Source organism: Strix aluco, chromosome 1, assembly GCF_031877795.1.
Source record: "Strix aluco isolate bStrAlu1 chromosome 1, bStrAlu1.hap1, whole genome shotgun sequence".
NCBI classification, from domain to species: domain Eukaryota; kingdom Metazoa; phylum Chordata; class Aves; order Strigiformes; family Strigidae; genus Strix; species Strix aluco.
This window is the reverse complement of record NC_133931.1, coordinates 93,294,303-93,314,689: the sequence shown is the minus strand read 5'-3', so window position 1 is coordinate 93,314,689 and position 20,387 is coordinate 93,294,303. Positions and strand designations below refer to the sequence as shown.

The 20,387-nt window shown below is 35.1% G+C and overlaps 1 protein-coding gene across 2 annotated transcripts in view; it reads right to left on the bottom strand.

Moving 5' to 3' along the window:
• The window catches only part of EXOC2 (exocyst complex component 2), a 132,464-nt gene that overhangs the window by 37,163 nt on the left and 74,914 nt on the right, over positions 1-20,387 (bottom strand). For both annotated transcript variants that reach the window (XM_074827126.1, XM_074827136.1), the window contains 10 exons: positions 19,857-19,925; positions 19,447-19,604; positions 16,234-16,355; positions 12,885-12,946; positions 10,268-10,348; positions 9,228-9,287; positions 8,318-8,379; positions 7,352-7,418; positions 5,237-5,353; positions 766-907 (listed from right to left, as the gene is read on the bottom strand). In XM_074827126.1, the coding sequence (XP_074683227.1) occupies positions 766-907; positions 5,237-5,353; positions 7,352-7,418; positions 8,318-8,379; positions 9,228-9,287; positions 10,268-10,348; positions 12,885-12,946; positions 16,234-16,355; positions 19,447-19,604; positions 19,857-19,925 (940 nt within the window). The remainder of the gene's footprint in view (positions 1-765; positions 908-5,236; positions 5,354-7,351; positions 7,419-8,317; positions 8,380-9,227; positions 9,288-10,267; positions 10,349-12,884; positions 12,947-16,233; positions 16,356-19,446; positions 19,605-19,856; positions 19,926-20,387) is intronic.

Sequence of the window (20,387 nt, the reverse complement as noted above, 5' to 3'; positions counted from 1 at the left end):
AAACAAGAGAGTATAAGTTGTCATGTCATTCACTAATTTACTGAAAATTAATATAAGATCACCTTCAAAATGCCATGTACCATGTTACTGCAACTAATTTCTACTTAGTATTAACTAGGCAATCATGTGATAAGTGATTCAGATGTAATAGTTTTGGTTATGACAAATTAGATGTTCAAAGGACCTAAATGTTAAGATGAGCACAGTCCTCACTACTTAAGAAAGACAGACGTTTATATTATGCTTCCTTAAAACAGAGGCTCTTAAAGCACCTAAATAATGACTAACATGTCAGTCATTCTAAATACCTTATACCTGCCCTTCTTCCATGGTTTAACATTCTTTGCTGAACTACTGTTATAGAATACATTTTCTAATAATTTTACCTTTTCAGAACTGTAATTACATCTATTACAAAAGTAGCCAGATTCTCAGGAAAAAGTCCCAAACAATCTCAATGAATTTCATAAGAACATAGTGAAGATGTCTTTTATAATTCTTTCTATTATATATAAGCAATGAAGCAAAATAATCACAAAAAACAAGTATTAAAGAGATTATCAATGATAAAAGCTGCCTTAATCATTTGGGGGTATTTGAAAAATGATTTAGGAATTACGTAAAGTCTGTGAGAAAGAACTTATTATAATAACTTGTCAAAAGTTAAAAACACAGACTAGAAAAAAGTTTTTAATTGCACAGTATATTTTAGCTCCTATCAATCACTGTTAAAATATTTTCAGAGTTTATTAAGCAGATATTTACCTGCTGGGACAAGACAATCTTTCCAATCAAAATATCCTGCATAAATGCCAGGTTCTAATGACCCAACTATTGGATCTGCCTTGAATTCAATGTACATTTCAAATAGTCTTTGATCCAGCTCTTTCAAGGATTCCATACTAACCTAAAAAAACAAAAACAAAAAAAGAACATAACAAATAGTCATTAACTACAAAAATTAAATCACATACCCAAAAAATTTACCTCGTCTTCTTTCATTTTCAGTAAATAGTAGCAATTACTTACACATTTCAGTTCATAACTACATATATAAAAACCTAGGAACTTCCACATCCTACCCAGTATAATTTTTTTTTTCTGACAGTACTCAACAACAGATGTTTTTGGGAAAAGTTCAAGGAATGCCAAAGAAGGCAGATCACTCGGTAATTGTCTAATGGCATGATTTTATTTTCTGCATGTCAGGAAGTCTTGATCTTGCACTAAGTAAACAACTGAATTTTGTTAATGCTTTAAAATATGCCCATAATAATTTCCATCCTGAAACATGATGATTTTCATATAACACTTAAGATCTACCAATTGTAATGTTACAATTTCTCACTATCTGCTCTGTATTTGAAAAATATCTAATTTATTCAGGAGTCTCTGCCTTCTGAAACTGTACATGTGAACCTCCCCGCTCTACTTCAAGGCATCTCCATACAACAGATGTATAAACTGCAGCTATCCGACACCTGCAGAATTTTTCTCTTTAACAGCTCTCTATGCAATTTTTAGTAATTCACACAACTTAGCCACACTGAAAGCTAAAGGGATATGCACAGTTTGTTTATTCTATCTGAACAATTTTAAATTTTATACAGGACTTTTTATTAAACCTAGGTAACCCCTGCAATTATAGCTTCTAAAACACTTCTGAACACCATGCGTACTGTAAAATATTGAAGTAGAAAGGCTGTATCTTAAGATGGCAATGGATGCTAAATGCAAATAAAATATGCTGAAAAAAATATGCTGAAAATATCATGTCACTTCTACTTAAACGTATTTATGTTTAGAAGTAAGAGCTTAAGCGATAGCAAAGTAAAGCTTTTAAACTAGTACTCATTTTCCTTAACCATTAGGGAAAGAAGCATGCACACACACACAGAGACATATATATATATATATATATATATATATATATATATATATATATATATATATGAGACAACTTCCAGAAGCAAAGGGGTTTAAAAGTGAGGAAGAAGGCAGGTCTCTAGATCAAACCGGGAATTCAGAAGAAAGAAAGAAATGAAGAATACCAACTCCTTATCATTCCTTTCTAAAGATTTAATGCTGCAAGCTGCAGAATAAGGGATGAAGCTTATTCACCGCAGGGATGTCTCTAAACCATGTTCTCCTTTGGCATGCTTATATTGTTAAGTGAAGAGAAAAGGGAACTGCAATATTTGAGTCAGGAATAGACAGACAGATAAGCCTTCAGGAATGAGATCATAAGTGCAAGGGAAAACAGAGGTATTACTGAGGTAAAAGTTGCTGCCAGATTCAGGAAAGCTGGGATGGGAAGTTGGTGCTCAGAAAGATGAGACGCCACCACTTTCCTGTTTTTCGATCTGATTGATCTCCTTTAATTTGTCACGAGAGGATTTATATCCCAAAGATGGTATTTTCATGAGGCACCGAGAATTTGGTCCCAGAAGATCAAGGTTATTTTCTTCTTTCCCCTCTACCTGACAGCCTGTTAACACTCCAGACTTGAAAAAGAACACACCTTCAAAAATGTACAGAAATCTCACTTTTTCCCCCCTTACACAGGATCACAGAAATGTAAACCTGGAATAGGTTTCAAGACATTTTTCACTTCAATTTCTTGTAATTAGGGAGAATAACTATCCTTAGACCATTCCTATTTATGTTTGGGCTATTTGGTAAAATAAAGTACAAGTTCCAGAGGGAAGTTTCTGTAAACTTCTGTAAACATGCACCCATTCAAAGAATCTGTGAAACATCTGCTTCAAGTGGTCCTTAAAGTGTTTTAGAGTTAAGTAAGTCCACCTTCCACTTCTGCAGTCATTCAACACAAAAGATCACCTGCACATTCAATACAGGTTTTTTGTTTCATGCAAGTCCTCTTCAATCTGTTTCAAGTTCAATGCAAAATTGAGACAGTGGTAGGTAACCTTGTTTTTCAGCTGGTGGAAAGATTAAAAGAAAGAATGAACAACAACTCTGAATGTTAGTTTGAGCCCAGCATGGGTGAGGGAAGCAGTGTAGAAGCCCTCAATATCACCAACTGTGTATACCCATTTTCTTGACTTTCAAGTGGGGTAAACCACTTCGCCAGGGAAGGTTTAGACTGGATATTAGGAAGCATTTCTTTACAGAACGGGTTGTTGGGCGTTGGAATGGGCTGCCCAGGGAGGGGGTGGAGTCCCCATCCCTGGAGGTGTTTAAGAGTAGAGTCGATATAGCACTTAGGGATGTGGTGTAGTTGAGAACGGTCAGTGTTGGGTTAATGGTTGGACTAGGTGATCTTCAAGGTCTTTTCCAACCTAGATGATTTTGTGATTCTGTGAAACACCCAAAAATATATAATTGTTATCTTTCTGCTGGGAACTTCCTTGTAACTACAGTTTTCAATTTTTGTATTAAAGTCATTTTGAGCTCTATCCTAGTAATCCCGCTGCCTTATCTAAATATCAGAACTGTGGAAACAATTTTATCCAGAAGCTTAATCAATAAACTAGGATGAATGTTATGGGATACATTATTTTTTTTTCCACTTGCTAATTGACCAAACTGATGATAAAAAGTTGAATTGAAGAATCTCCACAGAAAATCACTTTAAAAAGTTATGTAGAAATTAAATATAATTACTGGTGAGTACCATAAGTATGTGCCAAGATGGCATGTGCTAAAGCAGAGTGTAAAGTTTGGCCATTTTATGTAACTTTGTATTTGGCACACTAAGAAAAAAAATGGAAATAACAACCATGTAGAGTGTAAAGAAATTTTCTTGGTTATCATTTTATGATTTCTGTATTTTCAGAATATTAGATAATAATGATTTCCCTTCTAACAAAGGGAACTTTAAAAAAACCCCAACCAAACAAGTTTTTTATCAACATACACTACAAAAGTCACTTTAAAATTTACAAAGCTAACAAAATTTAAAAGTATAGTTTTGTTGCAATCTCACAGATAAAAACAAGTTTTATTTTTCAAAAATAGTGTCAACTCTTTATTGCAAATTTTTTTATCTAATAGTTAAATAAATTAAGAAACTTACAAAAATTTAGGTGACAGAACAAAAAAACTGAAACAATCACAACTAACCCCTCTAAAATCTGTGAGCTTCTAGCCTCTCAAAATTAAGGAAGAGTTCAAAAACTGCCATCTTAAGATGACTATCTAATTATCCAAATCCTCCCAGCTAGCATTACCGATTGATGGCCCATATATGTAGTACTGCACCAGCCAGTGCTTTCAAAGGGTTAAACGCAGATTTGAAATTAATCTGCAACTTCAACATTTGAATTTTGTCATTTATAAACCTACCATACATTTAATGGCAATACTTTAATGTGTCTGTACAAGACAGAATGTTGAATACATACATAACAGAGGTCTTATTTGCTTATATAGACAACACTAACTGTACCTCGCTCAACTCTCGGTTGTCTCAGTAGCAAAGAACAGCAATACCCAGAGTAATTTTGTATATTGTATTAAGCATAGAAATCATATCAAACCCATTTAAATGCTATTCAAAATTACTTCAGCTACAGAAATTCAAACAACGTTCAAGCAGAATAGGACTAAGGATGTACTACATAGTAGAAATGTCAGTTCGAGTGAAATATTGTACTCTGTACTGGAAAAGATAACATTTTACTTCCAACCAACAAATGTTTCTGGAAATAACTAGCTTCATGGTCCTAAGGATTAAGTCACAACATTTCTCATAAAAAATGATTAATCTTTACAAAAAGGCAGGAAAATGAGACAGCTACTGCCGCCCACTTTGACATTTTCGTTCTTTGAAAAAAAAAAAAACAAACCCAAAACACAACAAAAAAACCTGAACTAGTTTATGAACAACAGCTATCAGTAATGCAGATTGCCAGATGAAATAATTTATCAAGTATATTTCTGAGATAACGATCTTTTATTCTCTGCATTAAAAAACACAGTGACATTAAACAGCTTTACTAAGAAATCTGATAAGCCTTGCCATTGAACACAGAAGTCCTGAATAAGAGGTCACATTTTCTATACCAGCTATTTAAGTCTCATAGGAACACATACAACCATATAATTGTTGTTGTTATGTCCAACTGATGGTTGGAGTCCTACTCATTTGTAGAAGGCTCACCCAAGAGTTCTTCTGGCCATATGAACACTTGCACTTATTCCCATAGAAAGTAAAACAAATAAAAACTGTTTCCTTCGAGCAATGATACTTCATTCCAGTGCTCTCACTTACTTGAGTTATTTTTTCAACACCTTGAAAGCCATGTTTCTCAAAATGTTCAGCTATATTTAGGAAGGTATGACGTTCCAGATAACGGCAGTTACTGAGTGCAATTAAAAGCCGCTGTTCCTAAAAATTTGTTTTAAGAAAAGAAAGAGTATAATAGTTAGAAAACAGAAATATCAGCATGACCAATACTGTAAACGTATTTTATTGACTCTCTGTGATAAACATGCTGATAAAGTGGAGTTTACAAATATTTTTGTCAATAAAACACCAAGAACTGAGTGAATATCAAGTATGATGATTGAATATGTGTGCTTTTTCTTATAGGATCTGGAGCATTCACTGGAATAGTTGTGACTAATACAGAACTGTGGTTAAGACTTCTTTACAAAAATTAGGTTTGGACAGCTTTCCAGGAAGCTGTTTCTGGCTTTTACTTTGTTTCAAGAAATATGCTAAGAGTTATGACCATCATAAAATTAACTGAAGATCATCTTCACTTTCACATGAAGCTGGCTAAAACAAGGGAAGCAAAACAGGTATTGAATGAATGCACTCACCATTCTAAAATACTAGAAGGCTCAGAAGTACATAATAAAATTCCAGCAGCTAATTTGAAAAAATTCTAGGTGATTATAACTTTTCTCTGTTCTTCAATGACTTTTTTTTAATTACAAGGTCAAATACATTCTGGAGTTCAGATATCAGAATTGCCTTTCTCTGACCTTGGTGCAACAAGGTGTAGTTTCCAAAGAAACAAAGAACCAAACAAGATAGAACTACTACTTAAATAGATTTGGTCTTTCCTCTTCCTTTCTCCTCCCAATGGGAAACATTTTTCTACCTCAGATGAAAGTTCAAAATCATCACAAGCAAATATTTTGAAAACAAAATTATTTGGCAGTAAAGTCATCATAATAATGCAGATCTGATTAAAAATGGTGTTGGTTTTCACCCTCAGAACTCCTGACAGTTTTGTATTCCAGTAATATGATGACTAGTACTGACATGTGCAGTTGCCTACTTTAAATTATAATCAGTTGGTATACAGACTATTCAAAAAATGAGAATTTTAAAAATAGTGACAAATCTTACTCTGGTCACTCACTTTCTCTGTTCTTATTAGTCAGGAAAGAGAAGATAAAGTGTTCTGTGATTTACAGAAAAAAATTAATATGATACCATGGAAACCAAACATTGTCAAAAATTGTTGATTTCTTTTATTTAAGCATTCACACCTATGACATATGGGAGGAAGTCACAGACACAAAAAGTTACTTTGTCAACAATTAAAATTTATGTGTTGCAAGAATAAAATGATATAAAGAACTAATTATTATAGTCTGCAATTCAGAAACTTGGCCTGATTTGGCAATCTGCAATTCCTTATTGTAGCTGGAATGCTTATTGCTCTTGTAAATGAGGCAAAACTGGGCTTCTGACAACATTTAAAATCTGTACTAAGGAATATTAATCTCACAAGAGGTTCTCACTAGATTTCTTGCAGGGAACAACTACAGTTGTTTGTCATCAGTCACCCGACTAGAAGGAAGTACATTAACTAAAACTAAAGTGTCAAAAATGTTAAAAACCATTTTTCCAGTTTCCTAAAAAACAGAAGTCCTAACAAACCAAACAAATAATCAATACTTATTCTCACTATTTTTTTGGAAAAACTACATTACTGAATATCCGTATCTTCATAGGTTTTAAAAAGTAACTAAGAATCAGACCAGTTCTTATAATTTAAAACAAGGTGATAAAACAAAAGTCAAATCCTCAAGCGTCTTAACACCAGTGCTATTTTCACTAATTTCAGTGATGCCATTTTACTTTGAGGAGGACCTTGTTTCAAAAATATGTGATTATTAGTTACTCGAAGATGGTATACTAAGATATCATAAACAGACGGTACTTTTAAAGCAAGTCTTACATTCAAGCCTTATATCCTTGTATTTTCTTACATTTATATACAACTGTATCTAGGAAATGCCTCTAGAATACAGAAATGCTCTCAAAGAGGAAAACAAAAAACCAGAATCACTTAAAAATAAGGACCACATTACTGTAACTTTGATATTAAGTTTCACATCAGCTTTTAGAAATAGAAGCCAAACTTACTGAAGAAAGACTCGAGTCTTCATGAATGCTTCCAAACAAATCTGGAGATGAAACATCAACTGAAAGACTAGAAATATTATTTAAAAAGTGAGTAGTATAGTCCTTTTGATTATCTGATACATGGTTGATACAAATGAACAATTGGAACAGAAGATTGGAATGTTGTTTCAAGCTCCCTCACACCAGATAATAAAGCAGCTCACACTGCTCAGTTTTTTTAAGATGTCCACAAAGCCTGCAGGAGCTTTGTAGACAGACAGTACTATTCTAGTCACAGACCTTTCCTTCTTAAAGCATTTTAATTTTTTATAATTTCTCTGGTTTGCCACAGATTCTGTTTTGTTTTCACACCTATCCAGACAACAGAATCATGCAAATAGCAAAAAAAAGTGGCATTAGGAACACAGTTAATTTGCTTTTTTCTAATGCATACTGCAGGTATCAATCTGGCTTTTTGCAAAGAAATGACTGGTACTCTTGGAAACTCAGACTACTCTGACTTATTTTGGTCCCTAAAATAAGTGGTTCATGACCAATTATCAAACAAACTTTCAAGAATTTAGCAAAAATACCAATAGAACCAGTCAAAATAGGAGGGAAGATAAGAAAGACAGGGGCTGTTTCTCCATGACTAAACATTACTTAGTGATAGGGACAACTCATTTCATGTAAGGTCATGTCAAAAACAACATACCTGCTTCTACAGCACACTACTCGTGTCATTGAATAAAATTATATAAGTAATACCATATTCGTTATCTTCTATAATATTTATTAAATGATGTCAGTTAATTGTTTGGCATAAAAAGTATCTGCTCTTAATTCAAAGCATTGCTAGCCAGAGGCAGAAGTATACACAAGAAATATGAAATACCAGAGGGAATAAAAATCACACCACCACTGAAATTTGTAACTTGCACCCACAATTTCAGAATACTACACCTAGGTCCTATTTATTTTACTTACTGTGCCGTATCTATGTCACCATCAGGTTTGGTGCTCAGTTGTTCCAAACAGTCTATAAAGACCTAGGAAACAATAAAGCAAGATCTACATTTTCTGCCAGAACTGGAAAAAAAAAAAAAAAATCTTAAATTCACTTTTACTACAGTCTATAGAAGCAGAACAATCATCATTACCTTTCTTAAACCTTACATAAATACAGTAACATTTTAGTTACACCTTTTGAATGCGTATTTCCAATTCTATATGCATCACAGTTTACTTGTAGTAAAACACAGGAGTTTTTAATGTTGCTAAGTGATTTTCATCATGCATGTCTAAAATTATGCAGTGATAATCTGCTGATTTGCAAAAAGGTCATTGTTAATAGTTTTCAAGTGTTCAATCTGAACAGTTGATCCTAAGTAAACATCACAGAAGCATCACTAAAATCCGTTTTTTGTTTTGGCTCATGATTTCTTATTTGAGAAGACTACAAAAATGGTTCAAAAGCCTGAAGCATGCTATTATCTAATTTCAAATGAATTTAAAAAAAATATCAGATTTGTTAAAAAGAATATTGGTTTCCGATACAAAAATGAAAAGCTAGATCTTCAGCTGATGAAAATCAGCATTGCTTCTTTTCCTGCAGTATATTGATGTTAGATGACATCAGCTCAGCAAGTGTCTCTCAATTGTCAGTAAAATCTTGAACAGTCACAATCAGTAAAATATTTGAATATGTCATTTACCCTCTGAGGATTTGATTCAGATTCAGCTAGTAAGCTCTACATACTTTTAAAGTCAAACATTTCTCAGTATCCCAGAGTGTATCAGAGGAATTACACCTTTTGCGATGTGGGCAGGGTATAAAGCACACATTTTTGTTGATCACTTGTGTTCACAATTTCATACTTAAAAGTGCTCGAGTCACCTGCATGATCCCAATGCTTAGCTGGCACACATCCTCCTGTGTTTTCTGCTGCTGGAAAACCTGAAGATGCAAGCATATTACGTCAGCAGAACAGCTTCACATGGCCTTATTCTCAAGGAAGGCCTGAGTAACCTGTCCCTAAAGAGATGACACAATTATAGGTATGGCTGCTGGGGCACAGTGTTTCCTCACGGATCCATTTAAATTTTTCCCCACCCTAAAAATAGGGAGAGACAATACAAGTCCCAGTAAACAGTCTGACAAGAGTGAGGAGATAACACACTAAAAGGAAAGAAGTCAGGTGTACTAAGGTACATGTGATATGTATCATTGTTGGCTAATGGAATTGCAACAAAAGCTCCCAGGATATTCAAAGATCTTTGCACCCTAACAAGAAGGATTCACCATGAACTGCAGATTCTTTTGAATAATGTTCATCAAGAAACTAGACAACCTAGCCATAACAATTAAAATAAGGGAGGAGAGGGAAAAAATACCCATACAGAGGGGGCCCACAGGACTTTGGAAAACTGTTAAACTTTCTTAGATCACTGAAACCTGAAAGAAAACATCAGCATGACAATCAATCAGGGCCTCAGGGTACTAAGTGGATGGGGACAATCAGGACATCTGATTTAGAATAAAGTTTACAGCAGGAAAAAGCTGAATCTAAGTTCTGCAAGTAGTCTGGATGCAACACTGAGTGAAGAGTAACTCCTAGAATGGCCACCCCCTTTTTTTTTTCATGTAAATAAAGTCACATCTACTGCTATCTGAAAATTGCATTAGCAGCATTTTTTTGAAATAACAGCTTTAGAGATTTAAATATAGGTCCAATATGCCCCCCCCCCCCCCCCCAATTTGTTGTTCCCTAACAAAGGAAACACAAATGCAATTATAAAAGCTAGCAGCAGTGAAAAGGGTATACATGGAAGAAAAATAAAGTTATACCCCTGTATCATTCTCTGAAAGTTCTTGTTCTGAAACCCAATAGTAATTTACATAAAAAGAATGAAAATAAAATCATAATTAAAACTTACGCTGGCCTCTCCAGGTTTGCAGTCCAGCACAGTTTTAAGAGATTGCAAGGAATGGATAATGCACTGTTCAAACTGTGATGGCTGAAAGGCAAATGACTTGTTAGCTTTAGATAACTTCCATGCCATATGGTAAGCTCTTTATTTTCAAGTTATCCCAAATATGGAAAAAAAACCCCCAAAAATCACGATTCATATCTTACTGGGGACCCTTTCGCAGTGATGTACATTTGTACTTAAGTTAGACAGAATTATTACCACAGACTAATATACATTTTTTTAATCCGAATGAGAGACTTCCTACACCAAACAGTCTGCTCTAAAAGAGCCATGAATGATTTTTATAGCTTGTTTGTGGTAGCACATATTGACAACTACATTATAGATGCCTCTGACACCCTTCTTCCTCCCCTCCTTGATCTAAGTTGTGATGGAATTTCAGCTGGGATATCTGATATTTCTGCATTTTAAAGCAAAAGGTTTCTGAAAAAAAAAAAAAAAACAGACTGAAATTGCTTTCACATGGAAGAAAAAAACCCACTGGTTTGGGGGGGCCTTTTTTTACCTTCAGGTTTCCAAACCTGAAGTGTGAATGTCTTCATGCATGTATCAATTTCACTCTGAAAGTGCAAACGAGTTCACAGCATCAGAGTCATTAGTCAGTTTTTCCTTGTCTTTCTCTCTCCCCTGTTAAGTCAGACTTTTTTTTTTTTTTTTTTTCATCCAGTAGACAGTCTATGGCACATCAACAACTTTAGACTTAGGAGTAACTTTTATGTCTGTAAATGCTGGGGTGGAGGTGGATCATGAAAGTGATGCCTGCTTGGCAACCAGAAAATCATTAAAAAAGCCACTAAGACAATCTGTATTTATTGGTTTTGGACCCGTTTAAAAGAAAAAGAACACCAGTAAAGTGCTGTTCTTGTTTTTTGTTTCCACATAATAAAACATCACACTTCAGGAGAAGAAAGCTGTTCAGATATGGTATTATTGGATATTATGAAACTGAGGAAAGTTAATTCTGTGTCTTACTGCATCTCTTACCTGGAATATAAACACTAAAGGTGTTATCAACCAATATTTCCTACAAACTTAAAATACAGTTTCTACTTTAAGCCTAAAATTTCCCTGAAGAGACTGCCTAGTCCTTGTTTATACTGGCTAATTTTTGCTACAATTTTTGCTGTAATATTATCACAATGAACTCTACTCTAGTAAATAAATAACCCTGCTATGACAAAACATTGTCAACTGCCACCATTAAAATTTGTCATGTCTCAACCATGGCCTCAAAAGGTATCTAGGGAAGTGCTGTATACAAGGAATCCACTGGTGATTTCTAAACATAAAGAAGACTTAAGTAGTTTTTAAAACAAAGATGGGTTAGGATACAGCAAAGGCATAAAGAAACAAAGCTTTTGTGAAAGATCCTTCCTCCTCCCTCCATTTTACAGATGTATAGAGTGAAAAACAGAAAAGTTAAGGGACTTGCCCAAGTCAGCGGCAACTGAAACCAAGACCAGAAGCTATAGATCTGGTTATAATACTACAATTGCCCAACAACACTCCTTCCTACAATGTGTATATTGTCATTGCTTAATGCCCTCCTACTCAACTTCAAACACATATTTATAGAAGCAAATAAGAAAAACTAAAAAAGTCTGTGGAGCATTCTCTTAGATAATATACACAAAGTGCTCTCCCTCCCACAGGCCCTTTCTGCTTTCGCAGATTGTTTTTAAGTCACACCTACAATGCGCTTGCTGTTTTTTAGGCATTACTCATTACTGTTTATTTCCAGAAAGCATCTCACTAATTTATCTGAATTTGGTTTCAAGTCATTTGTTGTTTGCGTGTAGGCAATCTCCTGAATTAGTTGCTTTTCAGTTCAATTTCTCATTATAACATATAAGTGACCTATTTATTTAGCTACAGACCAATTCCATGGTAGTGAGCCTACTAAGTTATGAAGCATTTTGATATGAACTGAACTTGTTGTGACTTGTTGTGTCACTTCTTGTGAACTTGTTGTGACCTCAAAAAAATTTTTACTTCAGTAAACCATCCCTAAAATATTACAATGAAAGTTATTATTGTTTCTTAGCAAAATCATGCTAGAGGTCAGCAGTAATTATACTGATACATTTAAATAACCCCACTTAAGTCAGAAAGTCATGCTACATATCTTGATGTCCAATTCAATACATGGCACAAATCTGCAAAACTTTTATTTACGCCTTTTTTTTTTTTCTGTTTTGCACCTTCAAAAATATTGTTGTCTAGTAGCACCATTATCACTTAAAGATACTTCAGACATAACAGTTTAAGAAGTATAAATACAGTGTTGGAAAAGGAAGAAAAGAAAAAAGTAACTTTGTGTTTGGTGATGGGATCTGTTAAGAGTGCTGTAAATAAGTAACCACCCAAACAAAAAATTTTGTATTTTTTATCTTCCTATATTTCCCTATTTTAATAAAACTACAGCCACTGGTATGCACACATATAGACACAGTCCAAAGTAATTAATTTTTTGGAGAATACAGAAACCAGTTTCATTACACTTGCGAAAAAAAAAAAAGCCAGCAAAGAAAGTGCCTACAAGACACGCAAGTATACCCACCAACGATGTCAACCCTTCATTGTCAACAACCCAGTCTTCCTTTTCAGCTAACCTCTTTATATCTGTAAGACAGAGCAAGAGGGGGAAGGGGAGGAGGAAGAAGGTATTCATTTTCATTATTAAAAACTCCTTGAACTTGAAAAGATAAACCACAGACATTGGGACTGCAATGACTAGGCATACAAGCAAATAGTACTAAAAGCTTCAAAGCTTTGAGCATTCTCAAATGACTAAGAATGGAACTCGTACATAGTATGCTGGTGATACCACATTGAGAAGCATATCTATGATACATGGCAAGAGTTGCATGAAGCACATCTTTTACTGGAAAGCTTAAAATTAAAGCAATATTGTGAAGGCTTTGGGCTTGTTTTTATTTTGTGAATTTTTAATCACAACGTAAAATACTGCATTTAAGGACCCAAGTCTCTAGTCTATTATACTCCGGCTCTTAACTAAATATGAAAGAACAACTGTCTAACATCTTATCAAAGACAGAAAGGACGGCACATAATTCATATTTAATAACTATAAAAGAGGCAGAGAGTCCCCACTCAGGGTCAAGGATCCATGGTGCTAGACTTTCTTCAAAAATACATGAAGTCATATGCAAAAAGCACTCTCACGCTACCCAGAAGGTGATAACTTCTATAGGCTTACTGAAGCTAAGAGGAGCTAAGTCAGGATGTGAATCCAAAGCTCATGCACTGTAAACAATTCCTCTATGGACGCATGCATTCTGCACCACAGCTTTTTTTTTTTTTTTTTTTTGACTTAATTGACTTGTAAACAGAACAAAGATGAACTGTGTGCAGTTTGTGGGGGCTTTAACATAGTTTTTCACCCACAAATTGCTCATCAGAACTGCCTGTACATCATGAAACTGCCTTTTAAATAAGCAAAGATTTTGTTCAATTACTATCTCTCCCCAAAATCCAAGAAAAGAGGATAACTAATGCGTGCTGGCTGAAAGGTATCTTCACTGTCTTGATGATTTAATTATCTAAATTAAGAAGCTTGATTATGGTGTCATACCCTGCAATTCTACATCTCATGGAAGTATAGGCTTCGTGTGGATAAAAAGTATTAAGGGATTGTGCAGAATAATTACTGTGTTCAGTTCCCTATTTAGTAAACCTCTTAATTCAACCAATATTTTTGTGAGGCTTTAGAGAGTACTGGTCAGCCTTTACATGTTTTTGTGGCTACTCACTTTTGCATTCTGTTCTAATACAAATACAAAAGAAACAAAATTTCTTTCTCATATTTCACTGCTCATCAAATTCCAGTCAAATACATTCATGTAAACCCCCTGGTGTAGTCTGGCATTCACATAATTTTGCTTTCATGACCTTTATGACCAGTGATCGCATATGAGAGGGAAAGAACACAGAATGCTTCTCAGGGCCAGCATGAGTATATGATGTTTATCATAACACAACAAGAAAACCCTGTGTGTGGGCAGATTTGTCCCATTTAAATAGCTGGAGTGCTCTATAAAAATTTTTAACTGATCTGAATGCCTTTACCAACTTGCAACATACAGCAAGAGGTGAGATTGATCTTTCTATCAGCAGTCTATGCATCTTATATTTCAGAGAGTTTACAGAGGTAAGATTCAAGTCCAGGAGAAGCCTTTTTGACTTATATATTAGATGTAACTGCATCTGAGATCCATTTACATAGCTGCATGAGAATATCCATTAACTGTTCTTTTGCTGGCTAGATGAAAAAGATACACATTATCTAGCCAACGTAACATACTGGCATCTTAAGGGATCTGATCTCTCTTGATTCAAGAAAGAGAAGTATGAATAAAGATGTTCAGACCAAACAGAGAATCATCCACACATTGACTGGTAAAACCACCTTTATAGAAATCTAAGGTAGACTACCACAAGAGTTTTTCCTCCACAGAACATATGTGGCCAGCAATCAGGATATAAGCAGCAGAAACTCTGGATCTGAACAAAGACCTGGGCTATCATTATGATGCAACAAGTACACAAAACTAGTAAGAAAGCAGACTTTTTGGCCAAGAGCTTCATTATTAACCACATATTGGAGCTCTCTGGACTGCACTGGAGAAGCTAGGTGAAAAGATCAGAGATTAGATAACAGTCAGGACATCTGAGGAATCACAATTCCTAGAGGGCAGTCAATCCAACAGGACATCAAGCCACAATAAAAAAAAAAAATTATCTAGCATTTAAAAAAATACTATAATTGATGTGCTATGTGAAGAAAAGCAAAAGAGACTTCCTCATACTTTAAGTGAAATCTGAAACAGTAGTAATACTTTCCACATAGAGTCTTAAAGAGACAAGATAACCTATGTACTCGTATGGCCAAGTAGCTTGATATTAATGCAGAGAAATAATGCTAACGCTGAAATGGGATTTAATAAAAAAATTAAGAGCCAAGAATACAATTAATATCAACAATGTATCAAATAAACCATAGAGACCTTATGATTTGTTGTCACCAAAAGTTTAAAAATTTGCTTAATATAGCCACCTGCTCTTGGCACACTTAAGGCTTAGGTGAAACACTTAGCTTCATGTCAACCCACAAAATAATGATGAATCATATGTTAAAGATTAAAAAGTGATTAAATTGTAAGATTAAAAAAGCCCTTATTTTTTTAACATTGAGGGTAATCAGTCTTTTGGAAAAAAACTCTGCTAAGTGAATTAGTAGATCAATCTGCCCTGATTTTAGGAGAGACATTTATTTCTGAAAGATTTACTTCATTCACATTTAAGTTTCAGATTTGAATACAAGATGGTAAAATGAATGGTCTCTGATGTACAGACTCACATTAGATTTAGAGAATGTCTTACTGGCCTTGACAATCCAGACATTTATGGCAAAAGCTGTGTACACAGCAGGAAGCCTGGGGATTATAATGTTAGTAAAAGGCCTTGGAAAACACACAACTAAAATATTTCGCAAAGGGCTATGGATTTTTATTTTTCTTGGGGTGATACATTGCTTATTTAATTCTTTACTTTATAGAAGAACTGAAAAAAGAAAAGAAATGATATTTCCAATATAGAAAAGCTGCATCATTAGATAAATCACTTGCATTGTAAAACTATCTCAGCCCAAAGGAAACAGATCTAAAGTACTGTATTTATTAGACTAAGGGAAGAAAGGACTCATAACACACATTTCTGTCAGAAAAGTGAAATACTTGAGTAACTCTTGTGAGATATTACAGAACTCAGAGGAGTCCATTGCCACTACAACATCTGTAACAAACATGGTTATCTTCCAGAACATGGTTTGGCCTAATCAGAGGCAAAAAAAATGACAGTAAGCAAAAAGACCTGCAGCGTTCTATTACCTTCAGCTGTATGTTGTAAGGTCACTATAATGCAACGTACACGAAGGTCCAAAATAAGATCCTGGATGATCTGAAGCATATCATTTGGTATCTCAAGTGCAGTAAGAGACTCAGAACTAAGCCTGGAAAGCAAATAAAGTTAGACTGAAGTGTAAATCTGCAGGGTTTTTTAAGCTTATATAACTTCATTGGTTTTTAGACATTTTAGACTGAATTTTTTAGACATTTTCTATGTATGTGAACATGGTAGCTCCATCTGCAGTGTATCTTTGAAAACTGATCTTCCCATTCAGAGAAGATTATTTACTTAATTCAGAAGTTTGAAAATACAGATTTATTTTTCTGTAACATTACAATAATGTCATCACAGCAACACGTCAACTTTTCCCACTGTCCTCTTGCACATCCCCACTGCCTTTCTGCATCCATCTCTTGTCTTACAAGCCAAAAATAATCCTTTTGGAGACGTAGCTTTTTTTGCTGGTTTTATGAGAATGCCTAGATCAAATCCTAGGTCCGCAACAGGATTTCTGAATACAGTTTAGCTGCATTACAAGAGTAACAGCCATCAAGCTGCTATAAATGGTGATGTGGCTGTGCATCAGATTGCCAAGAGTACACACATTTAAGGGGCTAAAATACAGCTACTGCATCACCTGCAGAGTGAAGAGTGAATTCATCCATTGTTTTGGTCACAACTCTGACCAGGCACAAATCACCAGCTAATACAACTGAGGATGGAAACCTTCATTTCCATTTTTTCCTTTAGAAATAGTAACACAGCAGCTGCTTGCAAGGAACAGCATTTCAGCTTTAACTAAAAGGCTGCAGTTGTGCTCAGACTTTAGTTAGGGACGCAAAGTGAGGTTCACTGCTTTTATCCAATTCCTGGATATTTAAGCAAGGACAATTCAAATGCAGTCGTTGTTTGCCCTACTGCTAATACTGAGCAAAGCACAAGTACTAGAAAATGCCAAAGAACAGGAGTAGGAAGGCACAAGCAAACAAATTTGAGTAGCAAGTGGAACATTTCCAATAATCCACCTGTAGGCTCCAGTTCCTTACCCCAGTGTTGGGCATAAACCATCAAAACCCCACCATTAACCAGACTATCTGCTCAGCACAACTGTTGAATTAAGTAGATTACATAAATCTGCACTATTTCGGCCATCCAGGAAACACAGGATGTAAATACCCATCTGTGAGAAGGTTAGGTGACTTTAGACTACACAGAAGTCCTGTACTTAAGAGTTGATTCCATTTCTAAGGGAGCACACAGTTGTCACATCCCTAAAATCATATTTTTCCACATATAACTCACCCTAACAAATACATAAATTTCTAGCCTTACAGTAAGACAAAAGTCTTGCCAACAATGGCTTCACTTTATTGCATAGGTCTAATTTATCCTCTGGAACCTATTCATACTGGGCAATGACAGAATGGGGTACAAGACAAAGACCGTGCAAACACCCCACTTTAAGCTGTGTGATAGATATAAACAAGCAGAAAAATTAAGATCACACAGATGTACGGGCAACTACTGGTTATCTAATTTTGTAAGTTTTATCATTCTTAAATACAAGCAGAAAAGAGTATATCATTTGTGAGATGTCTGAAAAAGAGTAAAATTCTATCATGTGCTTCATAGTGACTATGTTAGAAACTATAAAAATAACACTTAAGCTCTTATATAACTTCTCAACAAATAAGGCTTTTATGCAATGTGCAGACTCTTCGTGAGAAGAGTCCACCTTCATCATTGGTGTGAGTCACAAGAATTTATTAGACTGTCAAAGTGTGGCGGCTCAAAAAGAAAGGTACTTGCATCACTTGCAAAAACTTCTGACCTGGTCATCACTGGTCGGTACCCCATCAGGGTATGTTCAGTTCCTCTTCTCCAGATTGCCCCTTTTCTTCTCTACTTTTGACCACTTTGCATTAAAGTCTAGCTCATCACTTTACTGAAGTACCAGCACAGGCATCAGTAAGAACACGAGGTAGGGAAAAGAGTGGGAGGGAGAGAGAATTTCCCCAGCTGTCAGTTCAGTTCTTCATTACCAGGGCAGTGGCCAGAAAGCAAGAGGAGATTCTCCGAAAAAGAGTCTTCATATATCCTGTAACCTCAGCCTGGATCATACCTTGGATGGCACGACTCTGAAGCACAACCAACCTTTAGAGAATCTGTTGGTTACATTTCCAAGTCAGTATTACAGATGTGCAAGTGTTAAATTCTAGAATTTTATAATTTGAGTGAAATTGGATTGCTTCCCATAAAAGGGCAACACTGGTGCCAAAGCCTGTTCTCTTGCCCCTTTATATCTCTTCATCAAATGCCAAGTCAGTTTCTTCTTAAATTGGAAGCTTTCCATAAAATTTAGCCAGAATAAGAAACTTCACATAGATTTATTTTTTTTTCTAAAAGGTTAAAGTACAGATAATGTAACTGACAACAGACTTCAGGAAAGTGTTAAGCAGGCTTGACCACAGGTATGTATCACTGCTAGCTCCATCTGCAATAAGAATATCTACATGTGATTATATCCCATTCTTTTCTTCCTCTGTGCTTTGCTTGTTACCTACTTTGAAAACTGCAGACAAAAAGTACAGTATCATATCCAGGTATTACTCAAGTTTCCAAAAGATAATGACAATTCTCTCATCCTCCACAGACAAATGGAAGCAAATTCTGTATATTAATGAGACATTCTGTAATTAATGACATGCACATTACTAAATTTATAAAGAAACATAATTATAAACGGAATGACATTATAAGCAGGAGTATCACCTTCCATAAAACAACTGTAAATTATGATTTGAGCATGCTATTTTCACCCACTTTGGCAGAGATGGGAAGACACGTAGCAAATGAAGCAGATAATTGCTTTCTACCCTGAAGAATCAAATCCTGTTTCATCCATCGAGTGTCTATGCTATGCCCAGCAAATATTTTATTTAAGCTTTTTCATAAGACACTATGGAAAAATATGAACATATCATTATGTAATAAGACTATATCATGACACATTATTTAGTACACTTGCACACAGAATTCTAAATCTGCCATAAGTATTTTTTTTATAATCCTGTTTTTGAAAATGTTAACATTCTCACTACTCAGGGTATTTAATACAATAAACAAAACAATTTGTCTTAAAGCACTCATATTCCAGGAATAGCATCATTTTGTAGGTCCACAGATTCATTTACCTTACAGTCTGAATAACATGTGTTAGCCACTGGCCAGATAGTTCAGATTTCATCTCCCAGCCACCATACTGTCTTGATTCTCCTTCTCTGAGGCTGAATGGAAGCAAAGCTCCACGGATAAGTTTTACCAGAGAGTGCATCACTTCCTGAATCATTTTCTGCATCAGAAGAAGGAAAAGAAAAATCAAGCAAAAAGCTCTATCAATGTGCTTAAGCAGCAATATACTTGCTATACAAAACAGCTTGGAATGTATGATTTACAGGTGGCTCCCCATAGTAGACAGTAGAGGAGAAGCAGGTATAAGGACACACAGATAATTTAAGAAATCTGATTTTCAAGGTGGTGACACTAAAGTACCTTGCTATGAAGGACAACTGAAAGAAAGAGAGGTTTTCCCCCCATAGCTTACCTTGAAATCATTTTGTCTTTGCCTAGCATTTTTCTTTGATCTTTCCATTTGGCCAGATCTTTCAGCAGTCTTGTGAAAATGAGAAAATTGAAAAGTGTAAGTATCTCATAACCACTGTTAAAATAATTCTGAAAAAGGGGGTTTCAAAGTGAAGAAGTGAAAACCGATGAGTTTATGATGCAATTATAAAAACTCATGGCATCTCAATAAGCAAAGACTATATATATCAATACACTCTATTTACTGTAGGTCAGTGTGCTAATGTTTAATTCTGAGGAACAATGTGTATTTAAGACAAAGTCAGAGATAGGCATAAGAGTAGCTCAAGCAATACGAACTTCACGAGGTCAAAGTTTTCTCATGGCAATGTTAGTGGGCGTTAAAACATATATAGTCCAATTGTGCATCAAGTTTATATGAAGAAACTCTAATTTCTCAGCATGGAAGCTGCCCAGAGAAGGACATGAATGTGAAGTGGGAGACACTTCTTGGAATGAAAGCAATTTGGAATTGTAACATGTGAGGGGGAGG